The 11,150-nt window shown below is 38.5% G+C and overlaps 1 protein-coding gene across 1 annotated transcript in view; it reads right to left on the reverse strand.

Moving 5' to 3' along the window:
- The window catches only part of BRSK2 (BR serine/threonine kinase 2), a 326,862-nt gene extending 316,141 nt beyond the window's left edge, over window positions 1-10,721 (reverse strand). The window contains 1 exon segment of the mRNA XM_075502349.1: window positions 10,330-10,721. Coding sequence (XP_075358464.1) covers window positions 10,330-10,423 — 94 coding nt within the window. The 5' untranslated portion in view covers window positions 10,424-10,721.
- Window positions 10,722-11,150: the final 429 nt, after the last annotated feature.

Here is an 11,150-nt window from a genome sequence, read left to right on the forward strand (position 1 = left end):
CCTTAGCATGAAAAGGATTATATGCAGATAATGTTATACAAATTATCTTTCCTCTCAGTTCACAACCTAGGCAAGACGCATGAAATGTGGAAGACAAAACATATCTAAGAGAAAATAATTCTCCAAGGACATACAGTGCACCAGCGTTAATTTCCCAAAGACAATGCATCTGTATAAGAATTGGGAGAAAACCCTAGAAGTACCTTATTTGTCAGTCTATCATGACCAGACAGTTTAAAAAAAAAACCAAACTCTAACTATAACATATGCTTATTTAGAGATAGGCTATTTTCTTGCTTAGAATGTTTCTACCAGCTCTTCTAGCAGTAACTATCAACCTATTTAAATAGGGCTGAAATGATTAAGGGGCTGTAACATCCCCAGAAGTTTTCTGAGAATGCCCTCCTAAAGTCTTCATTAATTTTCTGTAGGAGATTGCAGCTGTAGAAAGAACAAAATACTTGTCTAGCATCCTCTAGATTAGGATGCCAGTCCTTGAACCAGTTTCCAGTTTGAAGCCGCAAGGTAACTTCGAAGTTTAAAAAAAAAAATAATAAAACAAACAAACAAAAAACACCAACAAACAAACAAAAAACAAACAAAAAAAAACCCACAAAAAACCACACACAAACAACCCCACAACCCAAGAAAAACATACAAACACCAAACCAAAAAAACAGGTGACCAGAACTTCAAAAGGAAAACCATAGACCAAGTCCTGTACCTGCTGACAGCAGGTCACCTCAATGTGACAGCCAAGCTACCCATCATTTACAACCTGAAAATAAGATGAGAGCTTTGGAATGGAATACTGGGAGAGATTAAGAGATTCCAGTAAGGTAAAAATCTAAGAGTCAAATCCATTCCTCAGTTTTAGGGACAGGTCACAGTTATTAAAAGGAATTCACACAGTCACTGAATGAAACATACCCAGAGCAAATGGCTGGCATGATGAGTAACCCAATCCTCAGCTGGCAAACAGCCAGCAAAAGACATGAGAAATTTTTAAACATCCCACACAGTGCATTACATACCACAAGGATCTGGAATGTGAAGTCTTCTTTTCCTACTTAAACTTGTGTTTTAATTCAAATGCAATAAAGCGGTAGTTGTAGCAAAGTCTTGTGCTAGCTTAGCTCCAACTTCAGAGCAGGACATTGGTTTTTTTAAAAATAAAATCTAAAAAAGGAAATAATAAATCAACAGCTCATGTTTAACTGCAAATATGTTATTGCTGGTCCCTCTTCCTCATAAGTTATATTACCATAGGGCAGATGAGCCAGCATTATGAACCTGGGCTACGGTGTACCTCATCCTGGACCAAAGCAACAAAACAATCACTTTTCCAAGAACAGCACCTGTGCAGAAATCTACTGTCTACATTGCTAGCCACACATAAAATCTTTAAGAAAAAGAGTGAAAGAAGATAAAGAGCCAAGCAATTCCATCAACATTCCCTGCTGGGTCAGTATGAAGACCTGGTACATTCTCACCTGCAGCTGAAGGACTGCTGTTCAACCTTTGGCAGACTGAAAGTTATAGTTCTAAGAGTAGGCTTTAGAGAGACAATAGAAAATTAACACAGTTGGTCCAGACCAGTTTGCTTCTCCCAGAAACCAGCTCCTCCATTATTTTTGTTCCAGTCAATAGTGCTTTTAATAGCTAAATGACAAGGGCAGTCAGCTTATGGCACATAAGGCTGAACACAGAGGAACAACACCACAAGAGCAGAGCTTGTTAATACGTAATGTAGATAGTATTTAAAAAAAAAAAGAAATACATTATCACACTGATTTTTTTTTTCTCCCACATTAAGCATATACTGCAAAAGATACCAAATCAAAATTGCAAGAGCCTCAGGATATAAAGAGAGTATATTGTTTTGTAAGTGGAAGCAGGCAGCCAGAAGAGCACTTACTAAATTGATGCCTAAAAAGAGTTTGGTTTGGGTTTGGGGTTGGGGTTGGGGGGTGGGTTTGTGTGTTTTTTGGTTGGTTGGTTGGTTTTTTAAGCACTTCACTGGAAATATTAGCATGCCTATAATCCCCACATAGTGTTGGAACAATAAAACAAAAAAGAAAGAAAGATAGTACTTGCACACCCTAAGCCACTTGATGCTGGTTTCTCTCCTCAATTCCCCCCTGCACCCTGCATTAACCTATTTACTGTCAGTTGATGTTGCAAATCTTGGTGCAAAGCTTTTACCAGCAATAATCTCCTTTTGTCAGTAACTGGCAAGTTATCTATTTTTTTTCCAAACTCCTTAGTTATCAAATCACTGATTATCAATGGGTGGATGTTAGATAAGAAACTGAAGAGCAGCATGTTATCAGGGGTAAGCTACACAAGGAATGGTCCCTTCCAGTCTAGCCTCACCCCTTCCACCACCCCAAATTAAAAACATTTATTTGGACAAGAAATTAAAAAAAAAATTCTCTTCCACTTAAGTATGCAATAAGTATTTATGCAAGGAAGCCAGAGTAGGAATAGCAAAAGTCTAAAGGGCAGAAACTGCCTGGCACAACCATGGGGTGCCAAACAGTAAGCTCAGCCATTAGAACTTTGTGAGAGTCATTTAGGGCAGCCTTAGGGCTACTTTAATTTATGTCAGTTGACAGTGATCTCTGTGGCCTTTAGGAAATAATAAAATAATTTTCTCAAAATAAAACTGAGAGCGCTGACAACTCAAGATACATATTCTATTCTACCCACCCCAGCACTAACTATCCATCAGCTACCTGCACCAGCCTGAAGGTTACTCTGCACTACTACGAAGGAAACAGTACCATTTGCAAGAGAATATACCTGGATTTGTTTAAATATAAACACCATCATTTACCTTCTTTATCCATATTGCTCTTTATCCTCAGTCTCACAACACGCTTCCATTTATTACCCTTTAAAAACTGTATCCCAAGGTCATTGCAAAAGAAACAGTATACTCCTGTTTATACAGTCCACAGGAAAACGGCGATCTCATAGGCATCTCTGCCACAAATGACGCATTCAAGAAAAAAAATGCTTGCAGCTACATCAATAGCAAGTAACACACATTTATGAAAGGAACCACTACAATTTCCTCTGTTCCACCTAAATTCCATTTAAACTCAGTTTTCAAAAGCTGTGAAGCAATGAAAAAAAAAAATCTGCTGGGTGGATTTTTTGCATGGTTTTTACCAGAATTTTATCAGTAAGGTTTCTAGTCTGTAAACAGAAGTAAAGGAATTAAAGTGTTATATCCCTATTCAAAAGTAAATCTAGAATAAGTCAAATGGAACTGGATGAACACTATTAATATGTTCTAAAAGTAGGCATTTGAAATTAAGTAAGTTTGATTTGGTCACATTTGTGCACCTTTTAAAAAAAACTTTCTGGAAAACTTCACATCTTCCAGGCAAGGGTGCTCATGGGTATCATGTCCAAACCATCCAGGAAAACTAAATTTTCAGTTTGCACTTACAAACATTTATGTTGGAAGTGCTCACACAACTATCCAAGTAGAATGTAATACTCTTATGCAACATATCCAACAGACTACATTCAAGAGCACAATTCAAATCTTTGAAAATTGATTAAGTGTAACCGATCCATAAGTGAGGTAAAGACAGTTGGGGAAAGGAGATAAAAATAGTTGTTTGCTAGAAAATCTGAAACAAATAAGGACTTAAAGGAAATCACTCTGCACTTACAGACACTGCAGAGGAAGACGGTTCAAGTTCATTAAGAACACTATTTACAACAAATTATTCATGTTACTCTACAGATCACTATGGATGTTTTGTAGAAAAACAGTACTGTTTATGCATGAACTGAAAATGGAACAACCTCCTCATTTTCCATAAGCAGAACGAACAGCATTATTGACTAGGATTGCTAAACATCTTGGGTTTGTTTAAAACAAAACCAGAAAATTTCTTTGGGATATTTCTTAATAGAACAATCCACAACAAACAAAAAAATTCCACCCTTACCTATTAATCATGGGCTTGATGATCTTCCTACTGAAGTCAGCTCAACTTAAAACACTGACTGACTTCAGGAGGGCAATTTACAGTATCTCAGCATTTGAAGAGGAGCACTCCCTGAGCATTCATTTATGTCTCTGCCTTTACTCTACCTTCATGGAAATCTACATCCAGGCTTCCACCTCTTCTTATTTTGACTGTTCTCCTATGTGCATAATACATTCCTCATGCAATGTCTCTTACTTCAGAGGGCATTATTTCCAAATTTCTCATTTCCTTTCGTATTTCTTCTGAAATCTGGAATTCTTTCACCACCTACATTTGTTCTGTATTACCTACCTACTAATTTTGAGGTGGATATCAACATTTATTATTGTCATTGTAATTACTGTTTAACTCTCTGAAGTACACAATACTAAAGCCTTCCCAAAATATAATGTATGGAGTAAATTTACAGTATACTGAAAAATATTGCAATGTTGGAGAATCCAACACATACACTGGCTGCTCCACTGCAATTACAAAAGGAATTGTAAGAACCCACTTAAAATGCTACATTTGCTCTTCTCATGGAGTCACAGGTTTTCTGGAGATCAGAAAGAGCTCCTCTTAAGAGGTAAATTCTATTGAGAAGCTTTTTTGATTTCTCCAACCTTTCTCATAATTCTAATGCAGTCCTTCCCACTGCAGTGGCACAAAATTGCATTACAGTGGGGACAAAAAGTAGAAAAGTGCTTGAACAGTGCAAGAACTCTATTTGTGAAATCACTGCTTCTGTAGTTCCTGCTGTTGTCTGAAACGTAGGTATATAAATAGTCATATAGCCCTACTCATTTGACAGTATCTGAATTTTAACAACTCTTGGGTGAGAAAGGTTACCATGCTTTACAAAGAAAAACAATCATTCAGAGCCTGTTTCAACAAGTTCATAATAATTTTGCTACTGATATCGGGGTAAAAGACTAATGTCATGCCTCTACAAAGTCTGCAGAAGGATGGAGGCTAAAAATTGCTTTCACTGTAGTCAGCAAACAGGAATTTGCTTAAAAATAAAAAAAAAAAATTAAAAAAAAGAGTGAAAGTCATAAAAGGGATACCTGAACTTTGCAGTTCAGACAGGAAGCATGGTAATGCTAGTTTACTTTAGTCAGCAATCCAGGCAAACAGTACTTTTGAACAATCATATCAAAGGTATATAAAGTTAAGAAAGACCAAATCTCTCAAAACTCATAACCATTACTTGAAAATCCATTACATCTTAGTCACTGTGACATAACCTTTCTTGGCAGAATTTCATTCTTAAGACCTCTACTGCCCACAGTATTGCTTGCAATATTTCATTTCTATGATTACCAATTAACCACTTAAGTCTTCACAGACTATCATGACAAACGGTGTGGATTCACTGTTCTGTAAGAAATTTTTGTAAGGAAAGTAAGATACATATATATGAAAACATTAATAGAATGTATACTGGTTTGTTGTTTGGTTGTTTGTTTAAAAAGGCCATGGGGGAAACTACAGTGATGTACACCTCTGTAACAATATATTCATCTAGACAGCTAAGTTGTACTCTTTAGATTCTCTCTAGATTCAACACACTGGGTCAGAAAAAAAAAAAATTATAGCAGTATGAATGAAAAGGATATACTTTGTTTAGCCTGCTTTACCTAAGGAAACCAGGCTTCTGTCATCACATTGCCTACCAAATACTCCTCAAATAGAAGCCTTCAATTTCAACCAAATTTGACAGAGACAAATAAAAAAATTAACAAATTTCAGTTTCTGCTGGTGTCATGGAAACAGGTGGTTAAGGCTGTAAAGAAACATCCTTTTTAAGCCCTCACTGAATAAAAGGCTATTAAATTCACTAAGACCCAAATGTAATGTTTTCTGTTCTTACATAACCCAATAGCATACTGTTGAACACCTCACCGATGGCTCATATATAACTAACAAGTTATACACCAAAATAACTGTAAGTTATATGGTATACAATGCAGGAAAGGGACCCCCTACATGTTTTGCAAAGGTTGAAGTGCCATGAGTTTCAAGCAGGATTCTTTGTATTGAATGTCTGCAGAACTGGGCTTAAAACAGAATGAAAGGAACAAGACAAAATGGATCATCAACATTAAATTTTTCTCAAAGTGAATAGGGTAACTCCCACTTAGAGCCAATGTCTTATTGCTTGTAGACAAAGCAGTGTTTTGGCAATTTCAACTAGACATTGAACTGGTGCCATAGCAAACAATGATGCTGAAGCCTGTACAGTGACTGTCAAATGAAAACACAAGAAAACCCTCCAAAACACTGAAGCCCTTCACAAGAAATACTTTAGTTCCTCATCTTTGCACTCATTAATAAATATTCACTACAGTCAATCTGAATTACTCTTAGAAGTTTCAAGGGTGAAATAGGGGTTAATGAGGCCAAAAGAAACACATGAACAAAAATATTTGTGGGATTTTAAAAAAAAAAAAAGGCAAGGAATACACAAGAAGGTGATTTCACACAGAATTAGTGGCAAATGGAGAAAAGCCTCTGACCTAAAAAACAGTGCTTCATGATCAGGCATGACTGGGGTTTCTCAAGGCACACTGTCTCCACATGTGTTTATAATAACATGACACACATCCCTTGCTCATTACTGTTAATTACAATTAAAATCTCCTATAATTAACTGTAGAAGAATGTATCAATGAAACTTAGATAAACCAACCTTTCCCCACACCCCTGTATATATACAGTAATGATCTTTTACACTGACAGATCTGTAAAACAATTCCAGTTCAATAATTAAGAATATGCTGCTTCTTGTATTCTTGCAAAATCATTCAAATACAGATTCCATGAGCTATTCCTCCAGCTGCAGTAAACAAGAGGTGCTCTGAATTCAACCTATTACAAAAGCAAACCATCTTACTACAGTACTCAAATTATATGTTAATTCTGTATGCTACATTATTAAAAATAATTTTCCTTTGTTCCTCTATCATTCCCACCACAAGCAAAGAGCTAAGCGCAGACATTTTTCAGCACTGCCCCGTGTAGCCCTTTTCCAACTTCTCTGACTAAGAGGCCTTAATCCTCTCTTTGTGGCATCAGTCACCCACAGAAAGCCTGACGCACCAGCACAGAAGGCTGCTCAGGACAAATTTTGCATAGCCGATTTTGAATTCTAATCAACACTTTCGACAACAGTTGTTACCCACCAATTTGAACTGAAGACTTTTCCGTGTCAGTTTTGCCCACCCGCAGCCAGATGTCACCAGGTTCCACTAATGTCACAAATACGGCAACTGGACCTCTCTGCAAGGACCAGTAGGCTGCTGTTGGTAAACACTTTCTTGCAGAGAAAGCCAGTGAGAGTTCTACTTACCATTAAGTTCTCTTTCCATGGCACCCTTTCTAAGTCTGCCCCGAACTATGAACCCATGCTCCTCCCCAAAAGCCCCTTCTTTTGATCTCAATAAAAGCAGGTAAGAGTGATTAATACATTTGTATAATATTAGTGTATCTGGGAGCAAAGCTAGACCTGCCTATCTGAAACAACTTTATAGAGTCAAGAATTTTTTACTCAAAATAAGAATTATGGATTCAAAGATCACTGCAAAATGGATAGGACTTTGCAACACAACTTACACTTTCTTTCCATTCATCATTATATTTTGCCAGATGTTATTTCTCACTCTTCCCCAATCCCTTGGGGAAAAAAAAAATATTCCAAGCCATTACCTCCTAATTTTCCAACCTTTAAAGTCAAGCTCTAAAGAAATTACTACAGCCACTATTTTCTTCAGCCTTATGCCACTGCAACACAAATTCAAAGTTACACACCATGATAACATAGTATGGTGAACCAGGCCCTCATACTGCGCTCTTCCTCTCCCTAAAATGCTGCAGGTTGCCTGCTTACCCTCCAAAACAAGCAGGATGAGGACTAGCTACGTACCCACACACTGTTCATGCCATTCTGCATGCTCCCAAATGCGATTAGCACAGAAAATGCGAGAAGACCAGAAGACATCTTTCCATATTTAGCCATGTATGTTTAATACAGAGTTAGATTTCACCTCAGTGCGTTATTCCGTTAATCAAGGGTGGGTATAGCAAGGAAGATATAGACTGACATCAGCTACTTTTAAGATTTCTCTTCCTCTTCCCCCCACCTCCAGCTTCTATGACAGCATGCATTGTGTGTGCATTCATGTGTGCAAACAGCAGAGACTTATCTGTAAAGATCAGTTATATGGTAAAATGGCAAAAGGAAACTTTCACCCTTGTCCAGCTGGTTGAATAACTGCAGAGGCCAACAGCAGCAAGCCTCTAAATACATCCTCTTCTTCTCCCTCCACCCCCACATCTCTAATCACTTAGGAGGAAGATAGGAAGATTAGCAGAGAGGAAAAAAATAACCAAAGCTGCAGATAACCCTTTAGGACCACAACATCAGGCTATGAGACATGGAGCAAAAGGTTAATGCAGCTGTATTTTCAGGAATCTCAGACACAATTGTATTTAAAGGGGAGGGAGGGGTGCTGAGAAGGTGAGAGAGAAAAAAGGAAATCATGATGAAGACAAAAATGAATTTGTCATCTACAGCTGGCTCTTTGATCACCTGGACTACCCATGAAAGGATTACCAGCAAAAATAGGGCAGTTTTATTACCAATACACTGCAATTTTTTGATATTTTCATTATCATCATCAGAACAGATTTCACTAAGAATACAGCTGCAGAAGTAAGGGCTTATTGAGCTATGCAAAGAATAAAGGTGGTAACCAAAACAGTGACAGAGAGCTACCTTTAGCAGCTGATACACTGAAGAGATTTGGAAAAAATGAAATATAAATAAAAGTCACTTTTACTAGAAGACAATGTCATCTTCATCTATGTCTCTGAACGGTTGCTATGGGGTTGTGAAGAGGAGGGGAAGGATGGGGGGGGTATAATCAATCATCTCAGAAGAGCATTGCTTCTTACAGAGAAAGATCTGGATTTTGACTGTGTCCCTAAGAAAATTGCGGACTGCAGAGCTGCTGCCACGCAGGGCAGAGAGGAAGCAGGCAGAGCAGAGGCAGCAGCTGGGGATGGAAACGCCTATTAAATCCTTTAGACAACAGATGGGCAAAGCTCAGCTAGGTTATAAAAAAAAAAAAAACACAACAAAAAAACCCCACACCACAATGCATCATGTTTTATTGTCCCACCATAATGAACAACACTTAACACCCACATGCCCAAAGAAGCCCCCCTATGGCTGATCTTCCCCTTTCCCTAAATTATAATCTCGAGTTTCAATCCACTTTTGGGGTGGCTCCCAACCCAATGAATTTGCCAGATCCCATTGCTTATTGCACCTGTTACTAAAAAAAAAAAAAATAAAAATAATTAAATAAGGAAGACATTTGGGCTTCCTTTTAACATTTTTTCTTCCAATTAATGCTCCCCTGCCCTTGAAGTGAATATGCTATCCAAGCAAGCAACAGTAAGTCCAGATCTTGAATGCATTTAGGGGATCTAATTATGTCATGTAGGGCAGAAGCACCTGCTCCCTGCTAATTCCCTCCACTCGGTTTCCTCTTTTTAATATTTCTTACCATTGTTCCATTCAGGAAAATCTGCTGGAGGCGAGTTTCATAAACAAGCTTTAAGAAAAATAATTAAATAACCTCCCCTCCCCCCCAATCCTTCCTACAAAAACACAGCATAATCAGAATGAATTCTGCTACCAATCCTCTATTTTTCTTTTATTTCAAACCCTACCCCCAAAAACCACCAGCCCATCCATCCATATTTGCTAAATACCCACAGCAGTCAGTGCCACAGACATACTGTACATATTTCCACCCCCCCAACTGCACCTTAAGGACTACACCCTTTTCAATCATGATGTCATGAAATACTGCTGGTGACTCCCCCACTACCACCACCTCCTCAGTACTACAGGCTGTGAACCTTTCATTTCAATATAATTTGATTAAAAAGAAAATGCTCCTAAGTAGGGCAGTGAAGAAATTGATGTGAAAATTCACCACCAGCAGATCATCTATTTTTTCCTCTGCACACACTCTGGCTGTCATCAGAACAACACCCATTAGCAGGAGTAATGAACATAAAGCATCCTGGGCTTTTTTTTGGGGGGGGGGGGGGGGGGGGGGGGGGGGGGAGAAAAACGGAAGAAAAGAAAGAATTAAAAATGAAAACTAAAAATAAATAAAGGGAAAAATGCCCTATGAATATTATCTCTGCTAAAACAGCAAACGGGAAAACCTGAACCCTCAAATATCCCATCCCCAACACCTCACTGGCTGCTACAGCACCTTCCCCCTAGCGCCAGTGCTGCTGCAAAAGAACCAACCTGTCTGTCCTTTTCCTAGGGTTTTCTCCAAACGATAGGGTCCAACATATTGTGCATGTTGAGCTCCGCTGCCTTCTTTCCCTGTTGATGTCATTTCTACCTGGATCTGTAATTCTGCAATGTGTATGTGCTGATGAGCTGGAATTTCTCTCTCTGCAGTTCTTTAAATTCCCACTTTGCAGCTGTGCAAGCAAAGCACTCTTTCTTTTTGCTTTAGTCCACTTGGTTGCAGATTTTTCTCTTCCTCCTCTTTCTTTCCTCTCTCTCTCACGTGCGTGTTTTCTCGCTGGGTCTGCCTGGGACGTTGATGGACGAAGGATTTATTTTAATGTTCAAAGAGGGGGATCTACGATCCAAGCCCAAGGAGCATGATGCTGGTGATCTGAGCTCCGCACGCCTTGTTCTCTCTAGGAGCTGTTCAAGGGAGAGCCAGAGCTAGAGCAGCGGAAGAGCTGGGGCCCGCAGCTGTGATTGACATTAAAAACAGCCAATCCCCTCGTCTCCCACCTCCTTCTCCCCTCCTCCTTCCACTACCTTTTCATTTCCATCAGCAGCAGTTACTTGTCTGTGTCTGCTACAGAGCATGATCAATGGCAACAGCAAACACCTAAGTTTATCAGTCTATTGATAAGGCACAATTAAATATAGTTTAATGTGTATATTATTTTAAGACCCAAACATACACTTTTTTTTTTTCCCCCCTCTGAATTATACTCCACTATGCAGCTGTACTTCCAGAGTATTAAAGAAAGGCAGAGATTATGGCAGGAGATAGGAAAGGAAAAAAAACCTACTTCTGAAAATGAGCTTGACAAATTCAT

Source organism: Mycteria americana, chromosome 5, assembly GCF_035582795.1.
Source record: "Mycteria americana isolate JAX WOST 10 ecotype Jacksonville Zoo and Gardens chromosome 5, USCA_MyAme_1.0, whole genome shotgun sequence".
Taxonomy (NCBI): Eukaryota; Metazoa; Chordata; class Aves; order Ciconiiformes; family Ciconiidae; genus Mycteria; species Mycteria americana.